The sequence below is a fragment of the Hyla sarda genome, chromosome 9 (assembly GCF_029499605.1).
Source record: "Hyla sarda isolate aHylSar1 chromosome 9, aHylSar1.hap1, whole genome shotgun sequence".
Lineage (NCBI taxonomy): Eukaryota > Metazoa > Chordata > Amphibia > Anura > Hylidae > Hyla > Hyla sarda.
Window position 1 is genome coordinate 168,063,501 of NC_079197.1, and position 18,807 is coordinate 168,082,307.

At 45.4% G+C, this 18,807-nt stretch overlaps 1 protein-coding gene across 2 annotated transcripts in view; it reads right to left on the reverse strand.

The window, feature by feature from the left end:
• The window catches only part of LOC130291744 (complement factor B-like), a 93,632-nt gene that overhangs the window by 9,372 nt on the left and 65,453 nt on the right, over window positions 1-18,807 (reverse strand). For both annotated transcript variants that reach the window (XM_056540943.1, XM_056540942.1), the window contains exons 8-17: window positions 18,505-18,643; window positions 17,987-18,118; window positions 17,345-17,440; window positions 16,508-16,645; window positions 14,119-14,222; window positions 10,574-10,691; window positions 10,284-10,422; window positions 6,336-6,415; window positions 5,648-5,751; window positions 368-500 (exon numbers count right to left, since the gene is read on the reverse strand). In XM_056540943.1, the coding sequence (XP_056396918.1) occupies window positions 368-500; window positions 5,648-5,751; window positions 6,336-6,415; window positions 10,284-10,422; window positions 10,574-10,691; window positions 14,119-14,222; window positions 16,508-16,645; window positions 17,345-17,440; window positions 17,987-18,118; window positions 18,505-18,643 (1,183 nt within the window). The remainder of the gene's footprint in view (window positions 1-367; window positions 501-5,647; window positions 5,752-6,335; window positions 6,416-10,283; window positions 10,423-10,573; window positions 10,692-14,118; window positions 14,223-16,507; window positions 16,646-17,344; window positions 17,441-17,986; window positions 18,119-18,504; window positions 18,644-18,807) is intronic.

Below are 18,807 nucleotides of genomic sequence, written 5' to 3' on the forward strand. Positions count from 1 at the left end.
AAGTCAGTACATATGTATTTCATTAATCTGTACAATTGGCGATCTGCTAGTTCAGCCTGCCTATGATAGACTGTAATAGCAGATCAGTTATGGCAGCCATGGAAGTCAATAGAAGGTCTTGTGCAGCTATGACAATGGATTGGTTCCCAGCGATGATGTCACATGAAGCTGATCTGGACCCTAAATAACCAATGATGCCCACAATACTGTCTAGATCCAGCAGCACTATAGCACTATGCTGGATGGTTGAGTAAATGCACAAGGGTGATGGGGTTGCCGTTGGCAGCTACACACATGGATCACTGATGGGTATTGGCAATAACATATGAAAGGTTGGATAAAGTTCACTTGAACATAAATAAGTTACCTTTGCAGGTTTGTGGATCCACCTGAGGTTCTATTCCTCCTGTACATAGGAAATTATCAGTTATGAGGTCTTTAATGTCTGGAATATCCTTGAATTTTTCGATCTTTTTAGTATCTTCTAGACAGGCGAGCCTCTGTGGAGGAGAAAAGAAGTCGTCAATGCAGCAAGGAAACTCTTGTTTGTAGTAAGAAAGCTGAACCCTTAAAAAGCACCTGTGGCCACTTTAAAAAGCTTGTATCATTATCATCCACATGGAACGCTGTTCCATGAATCTCAGTCGCTCTTCACTGGGGGAAACCTATACTGATGGGTATATGCTCTTGCCACTAGGAGGCGCTGACACTAGGAAAAACCCGCCCACTGGAAGTGAGGTAATCAGTTTTAACTAGTGTCAGTAGGAGGCAGACACAGGTGTGGGAGCTCCCCAGACCATGTCTTTTAAAAAAAAATTATTTTCTAGTAAGGGATGTTTAGTTATATGCGACAAAGTATGGGCCATCAACCCCTTATCCCCGACGGCCAGCGCCTGGAGGTTGTACCCTGGGTCTAGGTCCTCCATTTGCCCCTGCTCGCCCCGCTATCTTAGCCTGGTATGATGCAGCGTGGCCATAAGCTGGTTGAAGACTTCAGGGTGAGTATAAGAAGATGGAGCAGAGGGTGAGGATGTACTACAACCCCCCTTCCCCCTCTTGCTCATCCAGGGGTCCCCTTCCTCTCATGTGCCCAGCTCCTCAGCCGCCATTACACGTGGCTGTGCTGGGCCGGACCCCTCATGGCCTCTGATGCCATTCTGGAGGGGACAGTCCGGTGAACCTTCCCTCCCCCCTCTTCGGGCCACACATTTCTAGCCTACATGTATTGCGGCCAGGCACAGTGCCCTGGCCACGTTATTTTCACTACTGGCTGGAGACTCTATGCTGCTGCCCCAGTTTCAGTCTCTGGGGCAGCGGGTCTTCGGTCCCACACAGCTGTCCGCGTTCTCAGTGTGGGCACACCAGTGCGCTTGCTCCTATCTGCTGCGGCCAGGCGCAATGTCCTGGCCGCGTTCTTATATACTGACTGGAGACTTACAGCTGCAGGCAGCGCGTCTCCGATCGCAGGCTTATTCCATCCTTGCGGCCAGGCACAGTGTCCTGGCCATGCTCTTTATGGGCTGACCGGAGACCTACAGCTCCAGGCAGCAGGTCTTCGTTCCCACATGGCCAACTCCTTTCAGTGAGGGCACACCAGCCTGCTTACTGTTCTCCATGCGGCCGGGCGCTTCCCCGGTAGGGGTGGAACTGGCCATGTCTTTCAACCAGTTCCCCAGCCCCCTTCCTGTAATGGCTGCAGATCGTGTGGCCGGCACCCCGTTCATGCGACCAGGTGCCGTATCTTGCCCCAAGTACAAGCCCCCACCTCTGTGCTTCTTCTAGTCTGAGGTGGGCTCCGGGGGCGGTGTTCTTCTAGCGCGCCCTCCCTTCTCGGCGGGCTGTGCTGTCTGTAAACATTTTTTTTTTATTCACCACTGGTCACTCAGACCATTTGGTGGTGTTTGGCCCCCTCTTGTGGCCATCAGTTGTATTGCGCCCTGGATTTTTCATTGCTCCTTGAGCTCCCCCAGCCTTGGCCTGTCACATCTGTTTATATCAGTTTAATATCTGCAGGGTCCCTTTTCTAGAGACGGAATTGGGGGCCGCTTTATTCCTTCAGTCACCCTGTACGGTGGCCTGCTTTAGACTATTTACATTGTCAGTTGAGGTATGCCTCTGGCGTATTTATGTTATGCAGGGTTCTCACTCTGTCAGGGAACATATGCGCACCAACGTGGCGGGTTACTGCCAGGTATTTCTCGATCACTTGAAAACTGTCGGGGATATATTCAATGTCTACCACTGAGTGCCATGGCATGTCATGCCCATTGTGTCCACGGCCGAATTCCAGTCCCTCCCTACCAAGGTAAGACATTGGTCGGGTGCCCTTGCAAGAGTTTTTTTGCATTCCTGGTGGACGCTAAGGACACTCTGTCAGGTCCGCCGGTCACCCATCATGGTTCTGTCATACAATATGATTCCCTCCTCTACAGGCTGCCGCATCCGCAGCTAGGGCTCTGGATCCTCCCGTCTAGTGCGAGGTCTCCATGGAAGTGTCTCTGCGTTGGCTTGATTTGGTCCTGATGTCGATCTGCCGGACAGTAGTCCCACCTGTCACTCAGCTGTTATCTCTCAGCTGCCGCATCCGCAGCTGGCACTCCGGTACCCCACTGCTGATGCAAGGTGTCCAACGGAATGACCAGTTGTCTACTATGGAGCCATACCAGTAAGTAAGACAGTGGTCTGCGTGGTTTCACAGTCGATTCAGCCACCACCCCCATGCCTCAAGGTATCTGTCCTGGGTTCCTGTGCAGGGTGGTTCAGATGCCGGCTCTGTTGCCTTAGGAAATTACCAGAATGGCTCCGTTGTGGTCCAGGGTCACACCACATTGAGCTGTTCCTCTCAATGCTTTGGGTGTGTGTGTGCTTCTTCCCTCCATTCGTAGTCAGGACTCAAATCAGCTCCTCCATTCCTTGATATGTTGTTGCAGGGTTCCTGGGGACTACGTCCACCCAGTACTTTGCCCCCTTAACTTCAGGGGGGGGGGGCCTTTCACTGCTCCTATAGTGCCTGGCGCATTTTGATCATCCCCCTTCCACAGGGGGTACGGGGATCAAGGAGCTTGGCATGGTCTGGGCCTGGGTTTCATAGCAACCACCCATTGTTTTTTCCTCCTCTATATAGGTGGAGTACCTGGCTGGGCCCTTGTTTTTTGCTGAGAGTAATCAACAGGGCTGCGCACTTTTGCAGCCTGGCTCTCTTCCTGTTTCTTGGTTATCTACTGCTGCTCATACAGACTTGGCACTCTCCTCTGTTGGAGGAGTTTATGCTCTCATGTATAGCTCGGCGACAGCCGGTCTAGCACCATCTGTTGTTTGGGTCCTGCCATTGCTCTCCTCCTCCTCGGTGCAATCTCCCTGGAGGGGTTTGTTCCTCCTTCCTTGTTGGTGTCAGTTGCGCTACACTGACACTATAGTCTTCTGGAGTAACCTTCCCTTTTGTTTCCCCCTCCGTTCCTGTCCTGACGGGATGTTGCTTCGGTCTGCTCAGACCACTGGGGTTCATGTCTGGTTAGTCTCCGTGTCTTGGAAACTATCATAGTATGTTGTGGCGTGTCTTCTTTACTAGGTCGGCCCTTCTGGTTCTTTGGGCCTTAGAGATGGTTGTGGTCTCGGGCAGGTTAGCTCTTCTGCCCCGACTTCTCCGCGGTCCCGTTTGTGGGGCGGTCTTTCTGTACCGCACTTCTTGTCTAGACATAGAAGTTTGTCACCCGGAGCGTTTTGCAGATGTTGGGTTTACTTACTCTACAGGCGTATCATCTTCCAGGTGACCCGGGTACCTCCAGTTCGGTGTTCTAGGATGCCCCTTTTCAGGGCATTCTGCTCCCTTTTTGGCCTTATACCTTTTGTCTCCTCCTTCATGGGTCAATGTACTCCCGGGGCAGTGGACATTCTGGTCATCCGGAATTACTCTACTCAAGCTTATTTCAACTCCCAGGTGCTCCCGGCGGGCCCCTAGGATGGAGGTTTTTGGTCTGCAGCTGTTCTGGTCATTGATTTTCTGCACCAGGCCTCTCTGCAGCCAGTCTCCCTCCCTCTTTCTTTTTTCCAGTGTTTTTCTGGTCTCTACCTTCCGTACTTGCCTTTTGCTCAGGCGTACGCTGCTCCCCCTGGTGCTTTTTCCACCAGGAGTTCTCTTGTTTGTGCCCTTTTCCATTTTTGTTTCCAGCCGTGCTAGCCCTCTGTCTGGTTCTGTGTTCCTTGGAGTTGTTTCCTACCTCCTCCCGGGATGGTTCTGGCCCATCTGGCTTCCTAGTCGACCTTTTCTTGTTTCTCTTTATGGACCGTAGCTTTGGAGTCTCTACATAGGACGGTCTCTTCCTTGGCGTCCTAGTCCTTCTCCATGGACGGGGGTTCTCCTGGGAGCTCAGTTTGTAGGCCTCGGTTGTCTCTGCCCAGGATCTTGTCCGCATGCCTTATGGTTGAGTGGGTTCGGTCTCTGGACTGTTTCCCCTTGTTTTTCTCTCCCTAGGGGACTGCTTTGGTATGTCCCATCATCATAGGTGTCACCCAATGAAGAGCGACCGAGAAAAGGAGATTTTTTTATACTCACCGTAAAATCTCTTTCTCGTAGCCTTTACTGGGGGGACACCGCACCCACCCATTTCTTCCTTTTTGTCCGGATAATCTTTTCCGGTTATTGGGTTTTTATCCAGGATTTTTTTCTCGGGTCCTTCGGACATATTTCTTTGTTGGCTTCTCCTACTGCTTTGTGACAAAACTCATTACCTCACTTTCAGTGGGCGGGTATATCCTGCCAGGGAGGAGCCGACTTTTTTCATTAGTGTCAGCGCCTCCTAGTGGCATGAGCATATACCCATAACTATAGATGTCCCCGAATGAATGCTACGAGAAAGAGATCTCCTTTTTTTGCTATTTTCTCCCTTGAGCGGAATTCATGCCGAATTTTTTGCATGGAACTCCTTTTGTCAGTAGAAAAAAAAATCCCATTGACTTCAATGGGCTTTTTCTCGCAGATTTCCCCTAAAGAATGTTCTATCTTCAGGCAGAACAGAATTCAGTGTCGGAATTTTGCTAACAGAAATTCAATAGTGTAGCGGAAAGTCCATTAAAGTCAATGGAACTTTCATTGTTATATGATTTGGAACAGAATAAGTGAGCAGAATTACTCGAGTAAATTCCTCTCAAATTTCTCAGTGTGAACATACCCTAAGGGTCTGCATGCTTCGGGCCATAATATGGACATTAAAGGGGTATTCCAGGCAAAAACTTTTTTATATATATCAACTGGCTCCGGAAAGTGAAGCAGATTTGTAAATGACTTCTATTAAAAAATCTTAATCCTTCCAATAGTTATTAGCTTCTGAAGTTTTCTGTCTAACTGCTCAATGATGATGTCACATCCCGGGAGCTGTGCATGATGGGAGAATATCCCCATAGGAGCTGGACAGCTCCTGGGACGTGAGTCATCAGAAAGCAGTTAGACAGAAAACAACAACTCAACTTCAGAAGCTAATAACTATTGGAAGGATTAAGATTTTTTTAATAGAAGTAATTTACAAATCTGTTTAACTTTCTGGAGCCAGTTGATATATAAAAAAAAGTTTTTGCCTGGAATACCCCTTTAAAATGCCATAGTATTATTTTGTCCATAGGAAATCAGCCTAATACGCATTATTTCCATTACCCTATTTCCTTGCTTTATATGGACATTCATCTGCTTTAAATTCCTTTCCTTCTCCTCTGCAATAAACAAGGCCTTCTCCAGTTCTGTCGGGAGGATTGTGCTTTCTAGAAAACATAAAATGTCACGGGTTCTTAGATTACTACTGTCAATTCTAATGCATCAGGATAATAATAAATAATAAGTAAATATCACAAAAATAAAAAATAAATTTATTAATGAACTTATATTACAAAGTAAGATTATGTTCATACTTCATAACCTGATCAGTATTTTGATCAGTATATTTTTTTTTTTACCAAAACCAGGATAGGAACGATTCAGAGGAAAAGTGTAATCTCCCATTCTACTAGTAATAAATCTGTCTTTCTTTATGGTGCCGACTCTCTTCGTGCACGGAGCGGTGGTCGACAACCCCCCTTCATGCATCTCTATTGGAGAGCTGGAGCTACACGTATACATGTATGTCCTGCTCTCCCATAGAGATACATGGAGCGCATGCCGACCCACACCCCATGCACAAGAAGAGTAAGGGCGCCGTACAGGAGATCGCCGGACGTCACTGCGGTCGGGCGCTAAGCAATCAGACATTTATCTCCTATCCTTTGTATAAGGGATAAGAAGTGAAGTAGTGGAGTACCCCTGTAAGTATACACGTCCGCCATGTTAAATCCTTCCCTTCGACACTCACCATGGTCCTTGCAGGTCACAGATTTCCCTCTTTGCTTTAAAGCCCAGGATGTGCCGGATGTACAGGGAAGACAGATAGGTCTGCAGGAGGAGCAAAATAATTATATACATTTCCAAATATAGTCTCTAAGCATGGAAACTTAAGTACGTAGAGTGTGTTTACACGTACAGGTTCTTAATTGCATACAAAACCAGTGTCCTCCATTTACGAACTGTTCCCAGCTTTGTATTCATTAACTGCACACCCAATCAGAACAAATTCAGCAATATACAATACATGTACAAATATGAAAAACTTTATTGAGGATATACATACGTTTTAGACTTTTAAAATACATAAGCACAGTGCACAGAACTGATAAAATGCAGGGCAGATGTTGTTACCCTAGGGGCAGATGGCATTAACCCTTTGTATTCGTGACGCCAGGGCGTGGTTTAGCCTAAAACCATCTGAAGGTATACCGCTGGATCCTGGGCTAGGCACGGGGGGGGGGGGGGGGGGAATAAAGACTCCGACGCCAGGTTACGGACAACGGTAGCTTTACTGAGGTTAGACAGATGGTAAAGTCTATACAGTTCAGCCAGGACCCAAGGAGGTGACCAGTGATGCAGAGACCTTAAGGGCTTGCTGGGACTTGTAGTAGGGCTGGACAATTGAATGCAGACCACGCTGACTTGACAGATGACAGGGACTGACTTGACTCATAAAGCTGTGACTTTTTCTTATTTGACTTGATGGTGGCTGCAGGAGTAGCCTGGTCTGGGGTTTGTATTTAGGGGTAGCCTGGTTTCTGTATGGTGTCCCGGTACAGGACCTAGTCCTGTTCCTTGTCTAAAGTCCCCTCAGCTAGAGTCCCTCCATGTCTCATAGGGCTCTCTTGTAGGGCTTACCCCTAGTCGTCTTAAATAAAGTGTGTCCATAGTAATTTAATGTATAGGAAATATATGTATAGGACCTTAGTGGTCACGTGATACACAGTTGTAATGTATAAAATGCTTAAGGACCTTTGGAGGTCTTGTGATGTACCCAGAGTTCACTGGGTTCATAACTTACAGGTTTGCTATCAAGTCCCAGCAAACCTGTGAGGAACCTGTATCCCGGTTCACTCTTGAAAAGACTGTTATGTTCAATACCGTTGCATAAAAGCAGCAAGTAAAGTTTCTTCAGTTTACTTCATAAAATCTGCTGTGGACATTCCGTTATTTCTCCCTGCCGTTTGTGGGACGGTTGGCGGTAGGAACATTGCTATTGAGGAAACCTCACCCTGGCGTCACGACATTCAAGGGTTAATACCACCAGACCCTACGCTATTACCGCAACACCCCAGTCACAGTTTACTCTCCCAGACACCACAATAGTCTGGTCTGGTGTCTATTTTCAGGGGTTGTCTGGTACAGGTCTGTTTTTAGGGCGAGTCTCATCTGGGGTCTGTATATAAGGGTAGTCTGGTGTCTGTATTCAGGAGTAGTCTGGTCAGGTGTCTGTTTTTTGGGGTAGTCTTGTATCAGTTTTTAGGGATAATCTGGTCTGGTGTCTGTATTTAGGGCTAGCCCGTTATGGTGTCTGTATTTAGTGTAGTCTTGTCTTGTGTCTATATTTAGGGGTAGTCTGGTAGGGATCTGTATTTAGGAGGATTTTTGCCAGGTGTCTATATTTAGGGGTGATTTGGTGTCTTTTTTTAGGGGTAGTCTGGTCTAGTTTCTGTATTTAAGGAAAGTCTGATCTGGTGAGGTAGTCTGTCTGATTACTAGCCAATGAGGCTAGTCTAAAAAGCCCAGGCGGTGTTCCTTAGTATGGCAAGAGCCCAAGTAAATCCAGCCCATGAGGACTTGGGTTGGATTTACCAGGGCTCTTGTCGTATTGAGAAACGCCCCCTGGGCTTGTGAAAATAGTTGATATATTAATGAAAAGGCTTATATCTGGGCACTGAACCAGACTATGGAGATAAAAAGATACATCCAGAATCCTGATAAATAGTCCTATTGGGCTATGGGCCAAATGGGATTATTTACACCCATGTTTTTCTGCTGACAGGTCCAGCTTAAAATCATCAAAGTTTAGATCCCGACAATCCCAGTCTCCATGGGACAAACCTTGGCCAGAAATCTTCCACATCTTTAACTATAATATAGCATGAAAGGAAAGTCTCTGTGGCTACCTGGTGGCCATTGCTTGGGTTGCAGTTTATTATTATTTTGGCCTGAGTTTGTATATCTGTCTATATGAAGTGTAGTTTCTTATATCTAATAGTCCAAATACAAACACAGCACGGTTAACATGTGACAATGCACCATTCTACTCTTTTGGACAACAGATGCAACAAGATGTACTTGCTAGAGTATAAACAGTGATCCCTCAACTTACAATGGCCTCAACATACAATAGTTTCAACATACAATGGTCTTTTCTGGACCATTGTAACTTGAAACCAGACTCAACATGCAATGTACAGACAGTTTAGATTTGTGACACGTGTCAATGGCTGGAAGAACTGACCAATCAGAATGGGCAATTTACTGGTAAAACCCCTGTATTACTGAAGTGTATGCACTTCCTGTCTGGTAGCGCCCCCCCTACAGTACAGGGAGGTATTACATGTTCTGTACTCTTTACCTGTATTACTGAAGTGTATGCACTGACTGGTGTCTGGTAGTGCCCCGTACAGTACAGGGAGGTATTACATGTTCTGTACTCTTTACCTGTATTACTGAAGTGCATGCACTGACTGGTGTCTGGTAGCGCCCCCTACAGTACAAGGAGGTATTACATGTTCTGTATTCTTTACCTGTATTATTGAAGTGTATGCACTGACTGGTGTCTGGTAGCGCCCCCTACAGTACAGGGAGGTATTACATGTTCTGTACTCTTTACCTGTATTACTGAAGTGCATGCACTGACTGATGTCTGGTAGCGCCCTCTACAGTACAAGGAGGTATTACATGTTCTGTACTCTTTACCTGTATTACTGCAGTGCATGCACTGACTGGTGTCTGGTAGTGCCCCCTACAGTACAGGGAGGTATTACATGTTCTGTACTCTTTACCTGTATTACTGAAGTGTATGCACTGACTGGTGTCTGGTAGCGCCCCCTACAGTACAGGGAGGTATTACATGTTCTGTACTCTTTACCTGTATTACTGAAGTGCATGCACTGACTGATGTCTGGTAGCGCCCCCTACAGTACAGGGAGGTTTTACATGTTCTGTACTCTTTACCTGTATTACTGAAGCGTATACACTGACTGGTGTATGGTAGCGCCCCCTACAGTACAGGGAGGTATTACATGTTCTGTACTCTTTACCTGTATTACTGAAGTGTATACACTGACTAGTGTCTGGTAGCGCCCCCTACAGTACAGGGAGGTATTACATGTTCTGAACACTTTTACCTGTACCAGGGTTACCTGCTCCTTTGGACACCAGGTGAGGGCAGCTCCATGTTACTTTTTTGGGACATTGCGTGTACTGTACAGGACCCTGAAGAAGCTCCTGTCCTCTACATAGACCAGTGTTTCCCAAGCAGGGTACCCCCAGCTGTTGCAAAACTACAACTCCCAGCATGCCCGGACAGCCTTTGGCTGTCCGGGCATGCTGGGAGTTGTAGTTTTGCAACAGCTGGAGGCTCCCTGCTTGGGAAACACTGATATAAATGGTAATTACAGCTCCCAGCAGATCTTTATTACTTTTATATATAAGGATTTGCTTTATCTATATTAGTTATCTACTTATTTATCTTTAATCCTCACTTTTTCCTATTTTTGGATGATATTTTGGTGGCTTCAGAACCAATTACCAGGTTTCCATAGAGTTATGGTCTCAATATACAATGGTTTCAACATACAATGGTCGTCCTGGAACCAATTAATATTGTAACTTGAGGGACCACTGTATTGTCTTGTTTTTATGTTCACTTTAACCAAGTGCAGAAAAATATTTTCACTTATTTTACCTGGTCGTTTTGGAAAATGTCATCTTATTATCCAGTTGAATGAGAGCCATATCATAATCAAAGGATTTCTCCACGCCATTTTTGCCGACTGGGTCATACTGAGGATGGCGGTAGAGCTCCTTTGCTTTGAATGACTTATCTGCAATAGATGAAAGTAAATTGTGTAAGCAAAAATTTACATGGTCCTGTGCGCCTCACATTCACAGTGTTCATACCTCTGCTAGACAACACATTGGAGGCTGAAATAGGACAACAGACGGAAATTGAGAAAAATAGCTAGGAGCACTTACCTCCAACTCTAACGGAGATAGTATGGAGCTCTTCATCTAGATGGAAGCAGTGAGCAGCGGTCAAGATAAAATCTCTGCTCACAATAGATCCTTTACATTTTTCTTGAGAACCTGGACGCTAAAGAGGTTAAAAAAAAAGAGTGTCACTGATACCAGTTCCTCCAAAGACTGTCTGAGTATGCTGGGAGTTGTAGTTTTACAACAGCTGGAGACTCACTGTGTGGAAAACAGTATTCTAAGTATTAGGGTGGGGTCAGACACAGGGCATCCGCAGTGTATTTCACGCTGCGGATGTTCCGCAAGCAGTCACAGAGCGACTGCAGAGCGAGCTCTCAGCTCTGTGTGTATGCTCTTGACTGCCGGCGGCCAATCCGCCGCTCCGAGCAGACACACATAGCTACCCGGCCACAGCTGGGAGCTCGCTCTGCAGTCGCTCCGTGACTGCTAGCGGCACATCTTATTTTGTACATAGACATAAACAGTCCATAAGCATTAAAGGGTTACTATTATAAAAAAAATAAAAAAATAAAAATATGTTGCCCAGACATGTAAAAAGTTTTAATTGCACCTATTCTCACTGCTGAGACCTGCTGCAATTGAAAGTTATAAGCTGGGGAAGCGTGTGGCATTCCTGCCCGATTTCCCAGCTGTACGCCTAATCTGACCTTTTTCACTGCATAGACTGAGAATAGGTCAGACTTAATTGACAGCCCGGAGAGTGAACTTCCCCAACTGAACTCGTGATTACAGCAGGTCCCAGGAGTGAGATCCAGTACAATCAAAACTTCGACATGTCTGGGCAGAAAAGTTTTTTTTTAATGATAATAAAACTTTAAGGTGCAGTCTGTTTTATTTTGCTTCACGGTAGTATAACTCATGTTCCAGTATCCATAGATACCAGATGTGCACGCATGCGGTGGGTACGGGAGCGTTAGTTATACTACAAAAAAGCAAAGTTAGACATACTGCAGAACGTCACCGGAAGAAGGTAGAAGAATACAGGAGCGGAGATCAGAAGACATAACAGCTGCATTGTCAGGGGAGTGGGGGAGGTAAGTATGTAGGTGTTTGTTATTTTAATGCACAGGGAAGCATATGGTTAACTAGGGGTTTTTTTTCTGATCACGCACAAATGCAGTGTTTAGCTTTAGACATGCTATGCTGCATCTAGTGTTAGTGATAGGTAAGGAGTTTTGTAACATTGTAGACGTTTCTAGAGAAAAGGAAAAGCTAAGATAATTAGTTGTCTATATACAGCCAGTTTTGCTGGAACACATAGCCTTCTTGTAGAATAAGATCAAAGCCTGCAACATCCAGAGCTAAAACTACAGAAACCAGTCAGTATGACTAAGATTGCTTAGACGATCGAAACGCGTCACTGCTGGTTTCCTTCCTGTATGTTGCTGTGTCGATAATAAATCTATGCATTCGAGTTCCTGCTGCACTGGATATTTCTTGCTCTTCAATACGTTCCTTATCAGCTTTGTCCAGGCTGAGTCTGTGACGCGGCTGGCGGAAATCGAGGGATGAGGTAGTTTAACCACATACTACTTCAGAAACCAGTTTAGGAGTGCCTAAAAGAATCCGGGGAGGCACCTCATCCCTGTCTGAAATATCTACTTTTTAACCTCTATAACTACAACTGGAAAGCATCACAAGGACCCCGAAACTTTTGCATGGTACTGGCTGAGACCGGTACGCGTGAGCCTCATGTCACATGTTCAGGGTCCTGCAATAGGAATCTGTATCTCAATTGCATTACAACTGCAAGCAAGTCTACCCACTGGGCGACAACTAGTGTAGTCATCCTTCAGAGCAGGATAGGATCAGGGGGTAGCACCAAACTCTACATGACTCTTTTACATACTGCATGGGTTAACTGTTCGCTGCCAGCAACCACTTTATACTGTCTTGAACGTCCTATTTACCACTAACACTATTTATGTATGGCTTAAATCAAGTTACAATACGCACAACTGGCCCAACAAGTACTATGTTGGGCAGGTCCGCAGTGGAGGCCTGCCCTTCTGTATAACCGGGAGGTTAGTGCCCTAAGAGAGACTAGAGAGAAACTGTTGACTGTTATATTGGCAAACGGACTGCAATTGTCCATCTTTATCCATGTTTATTATGGAAGACCCTTGTGTACCTGCAGTCTAGTCTGAGAAAAACTTCACTAGATGACTGAGGCTTTTTGAAAGCTTACTGGCACCAAACAAAAGTTTTCTAGGTTTTAAGCTCTATGGCCGGCATTTATCATTGTAGGTGTAAGTGAAGCATTTATCATTGTAGGTGTAAGTGAAGCATTTATCATTGTAGGTGTAAGTGAAGCATTTATCATTGTAAGTGTAAGTGAAGCATTTATCATTGTAGGTGTAGGTGAAGCATTTATCATTGTAGGTGTAAGTGAAGCATTTATCATTGTAGGTGTAAGTGAAGCATTTATCCTTGTAGGTGTAAGTGAAGCATTTATCCTTGTAGGTGTAAGTGAAGAATTTTTCTACACTTTTTTTTGTGAGCTGGTAATGTGTACGAGCACCAAATGTATTAAAGGGGTACTCCGGGGAAAACCTTTTTTCTTTTAAATCAACTGGTGGCAGAAAGTTAAACATATTTGTAAATTACTTCTATTAAAAAGTCTTAATCCTTCCTGTACTTATTAGCTGCTGAATACTACAGAGGAAATTATTTTCTTTTTGGAATGCTCTCTGATGACATCACGAGCACAGTTCTCCCTGCTGACGTTATAATAATAATAATAACACTTTATTTATTGTTGTCCTTAGTGGGATTTGAACCCAAGTCCCCAGCACTGCAAGGCAGCAGTGCTAACCACTGAGCCACAATGCTGCCCATAGCATGCATCTGCTATGCATGGTTGCTAAAATGGACAGAGATGTCAGCAGAGAGCACTGTGCTCGTGATGTCATCAGTGTTCCAAAAATAAAGGAATTTCCTCTGTAGCATTCAGTAGCTAATAAGTACTGGAAGGATTAAGTTTTTTTATAGAAGTAATTTACAAATATGTTTAACTTTCTGCCACCAGTTGATTTAAAAGAAAAAAGGTTTTCACCGGAGTACCCCTTTAAATGGTTGCAGAGCATTTGATTTATTTTGTGCAGGTCACATTTTCTGAAATTTCTCCCTTCACATACACCAAAAAAGCTAAGTTAGTCTGGGCTGGTGTAGTTTTAGGGACTTTTTGGTGGTTTTTTGGCCTTTTTTGCACCTTTTCACAAAAAGGCGCAGTTCATAAAACCCGTCCATATCATGTGTATTGCCAAAATCAGTGGATTACAACTCAAAATCAGCAGAAATGTGTAAACCAAAAGGCGCCAAAATAGCGCTTAATATAGACAGAAAAAAAAAGGGTAAAGACAATGATAAATGCCGGCCTATGACTTTGGATATTTAACTTTACAGACAGTGGACATTTATTCTATTCCACCATACAGGCCTATGACTTTATCTCACTGGCATTAAAGGGAATGGAAGCGGAGCTGTAGTAATCCGGTACCGCCATTACAGTAGTGTAGATCACTTACAGTGATGGTAATTTTAGCAATCCAAGGATACTTTTCTTGCACTCCTTCTTCATCTTTGGATGTCTCTTTGGAAAGTCCACACATCTGGAGAATCTCTGATTCATCTAAACGAAAAGTGTAAGAGGAGAAAAACTTGTTTAATTAAAATTGAATCCATGTACATAGGATCAAACTAAGTGGAGGCCCAAAGGCAAACATTTCTGTCAATGAGAAGTTTCCCTCTGGGATGCCTGTTGTGTTATGTCTATTGTTTTATGATGTTTGCATTGTGTTTTATACTGTATGTCCTTCTGCCCCTGCCTTGTACCAGGCATGGCTGAGAGGTTTAAGGGGTATTCCGGGCAAAAACATTTTATCCCCTATCCAAAGGATAGGGGATAAGATGTCTGATCTCGGGGGGCCCCCTGCTGAGACCCCCCGCGATCTCCCTGCAGCAGCCCGCATTCTATGCGGGTGCTGAATCTTCAGTTTCAGAAACCTCCGGGTTTCCGGGACTGGGGATGTGACGTCACGCCACGCCCCTCCATTCATGCCTATGGGAGGGGGCGTGACGACCGTCACGCCCCCTCCCATAGACATGAATGGAGGGGGCTTGGAATGATGTTCCCATGGAATGGAGATTCAGCACCGGGGTGCTGCAGGGAGATCGTGGGGGGTCTCAGCAGTGGGCCCCCCCCCCCCCCCCCCCCCCGCGATCAGACATATTATCCCCTATCCTTTATATAGGGGATAAAATGTTTTTTCCCGGAATACCCCTTTAATATGCACCCTGTAGAGGCATTCGAGGCATTATGGCCATAGAGACACAAATTGTGACCAGTAGTTGGGGCACAAGCCTGAGCAGTACCACAGGTCTCCTTCCCTATTGCACGATCTGAGCTCCCTCTTGGCTGCCGCAGGTATCCCCATCCCACCCTGACATCCATCACAGGCACATATAGAAGCGATTGCTATGTTGCAGTGCATGCCTGTGACCCTCATCACTGATGTCTACTGGGCCCCCAACATAACCATTACCATACTTACCTGTTCCCATTCCCACATCAGTATCCAGTGATAGACTACAAACTACAGGTCTATTCCACCCTGTGGGCCATTCCTCCTGAGCCTCACACAGGCAGACACAATTGTGGTGGCCCAGTACAGGAGTTGTTATCCTGTACACCTGTCCGTCCTGTGTGGTGGCTTTCCTTTCAGTGTTCCCTTGGGTCCACATCCCTCTTAAGGACTCTGTGTATTCTATAAAGTTATGTAAGAGTTAATGTACTGTATTTTTATGCCTCTGTTGCTTTAAATCTTGGGTTGTCAAGGCCTATGCTACCAAGGAAGGTGTAATGTGAACAGGTGACTAGTTGATGACCTATGGGATTCCTCTAAATTGCTTCCATATATACCATTGAGGATCTAGCTTAAAGGAGATGTCCGGTGCGGACATTTTCTATTCCATCCTGCCACAAACTTTCACTTACCTTCCTACGTTCCCCTGGAGCTCCGCAACAGCTGATCGTTTGGCCGGGCTGTTTACTTCCTACTTCCCTTAGCCCGGTACGTCACACGGCGCTTCAGCCTATCACCGGCCGAGGTGGGACATCGCTTCGGCCGGTGATAGGCTGAAGCACCGTGTGATGTACTGGGCTAAAGGAAGTAGTAAGTAGACAGCCCGGTGGAATGATCAGCTGTTGCGGAGCTCCGGGGGAACGTAGGAGGGTAAGTGAAAGTTTGTACTTTTGGTCTTTGGGTTTGGTCTTTTTTTGCAGCCCAGGCAGGATGGAATAGAAAAAGTCTGCCCCGGACATCTCCTTTAAGTCAGTCTAGAGTCTGCATTCTAGAGGGTTCAGCTGAGGTACAGCCAAGTGAAGACCTGAGCAGTTGTCTGGTGTTCCTGAGGGAGACCAAGGCCAAATCACACAGCCACGAAGTTCTACCAGTAACCCCTGCAGGTGAAAGTCAAAGCCTGGCGGTAAGCACAAATACAGGGGACAAGTCTAGTCAAGATAATCAAGTCTGTCAAGTCACTAAAGTCAGCGTGGGTTGCACAATTCAGTCCAAGTCCACTACAAGTCCCAGCGAGCCAGCAAGCTCCCTAAAGTTCACTGAGTCTCTCCTTGGGCCTAAACTGAGCAATAAAGACTTTAACATCCTGTCTGCCTCAGTAAAGTGCCGTTTTTCCGTAACCTTGCATCCTAGTGATTATTTGCCCCGCGCCTGGCCCAGGAACCAGCGGCCATACCTCGGGTGGTGTAACGGATAACCACACCCTGGCATCACGAACACATAGGGTTAATACCATCCGCCCTAAGGGTTCACAACATCTACCATTCCAACACCCTCACCCCAACTATGTCATTGCATTACAACAATACTGAAGAAAAGGCATAAATGTTCTCACCTAAAATATCATCAAAGGCCTTCTTCATATCATCTATAGATCTCATCTTGAAGACATGCTTTTCTGGATCTTTCTTGGATGCAATATCATTGATTTCATTATCACTAATATCATTACCCAGGCCAAACACATAGATATCTGGACATAGGAGAAAGACAATTTATAGGAGAAAACAGATTATAAAATGCTAAGGAACACTGAGAATATAAATGATATGACGTCTATTGTTATGTTCCCCATGAGAATGGATGAGATGTAGGGGAGGCTGAGGTGGACATTTAGTGTAATACAGCTTGTTCTTTCCAGCTTCTGCTTACTCTAAGGGCCTATTACACAGGGAGATTATTAGCCGAACTGACCCATACCGGGACCAACAACTAGAGATGAGCGAACTTACAGTAAATTCGATTAGTCACAAACTTCTCGGCTCGGCAGTTGATGACTTTTCCTGCATAAATTAGTTCAGCTTTCAGGTGCTCCCGTGGGCTGGAAAAGGTGGATACAGTCCTAGTAGACTCTTTCCTAGGACTGTATCCACCTTTTCCAGCCCACCGGAGCACCGGAAAGCTGAACTAATTTATGCAGGAAAAGTCAGCAACTGCCGAGCTGAGAAGTTCGTGACGAATCGAATTTACTGTAAGTTCGCTCATCTCTACCAACAACCTATTTGTCAGGTCTGATGATCCATATTTATAAAATAATTTGTTAGAATCATGGGAAAACCAAATATAAAAGCAGTATGTTATGTCATCATTTTCCTTTTACAATTTTATTTTTACATATAGCATATTTACATATTTATATAACATTATAGTATAGTGCCGGACTATTCCTTACCCAGAAAGTCTTCGCGATTATTGTCCTTCCTGATGTCTAGAAATTCTCTGATCCTCTTTACCTCAACAGCCGGATCTCCCCCCATATTATGCTTCCCTAAGGAGGAGAAAGACAGACAGTGGGTGTGAAATAGATGAAGCACTGGGTATGATGGTAAGGATAGAAAGCCCTGGCTGCAAACCTGACGAAGAAGGAGGCACGTCGGTGGGTAAGCCCAACCAACTCTGGCTGACAATTTATGAAGGAGCACTGCCTACTAATTCTGGAGAATTCTGTGGCTAAGATGGTAAAGGGATGTAGAAATGGCTAAGGCTTCTTTCATACTGCCGTTATGACACGGCGGCATTGTGACGGCCGTCAGCGGAACCGGGGAGAATAGCGGGAGGAAAATTACTGCAAGCGCTGTCTTTTTCTCCCACTATTCCCGTTAAAAAACAATGGCACCCGGCGACCCCCATAAAAGTAAATGGGAGCCATCGGGACCCATTGTTGCCCGTTGCTCCGTGTCACGAGAACTGCCGTTAAAGTCACACACACAAAAAAAGAGACTTTAACGGCCGTTCTTGATGGGGAGCAACGGCAGTGTGAAAGGGGCCTAATATTTTTAGTCATCTGAAGTACTTGGTGTACTTGGATACTTGCCATCTGTCATCAGCAAAATAACATTTCTCGTCTTCATGAACTTTTCGGCATCTCTTTGGTGTTGTAGGGACAACATGTTGTGAACTTCAGCCAGAGCAGCCCGAGTATTCGTTCCCTGCTTATCATCATGTTCTGAAAATAATAATAATAATCATATATATATATACACACACACCTCGTGTTTCCAGCACCAGCGCACGGGCTACCCGGTCCGGATCAACGGTATAACAAAGGAATGTCCAGCGCCAAGTGCGGTAAAACGACAGGTACTTTATTGTAGGATCAGCAGATACAAACTTGCATCAGGCAGGATCCGACGCTTTTCGGACCGTTACAGGTCCTTAGTCATGCCATGACTAAGGAGCTGTAACGGTCCGAAACGCGTCGGGCTCCTGTCTGATGCAAGTTTGTATCCGCTGATCCTACAATAAAGTACCTGTCGTTTTACCGCACTTGGCGCTGGACATTCCTTTGTTATACCGTTACCCCCTTTAGCAAAGTGACATGAACTACATCACCTTTATATTGAAACTTTCGAATCTTCTCAATGACCTCCTCAGCGTTGTTGCTGTCATCATCTGAGAGCAGCATAATGGATTTTGCAAATGACGCATACGAGATGACACCATAGCGAGGGATAAAATCAAAGCTGGCCATCTGTAAGGATAATAATATGGATACTGTATATACCAGAACAGGTCACTGCATTTGCCACGTCATACACCATCAGACTTAAAATTAGGAGTGGTGTATAAAACACAGTATAGTGTATTATTTGTGCAGTGTATGGCGAGGCAGCAATATTTGGCATTGTTATTTAG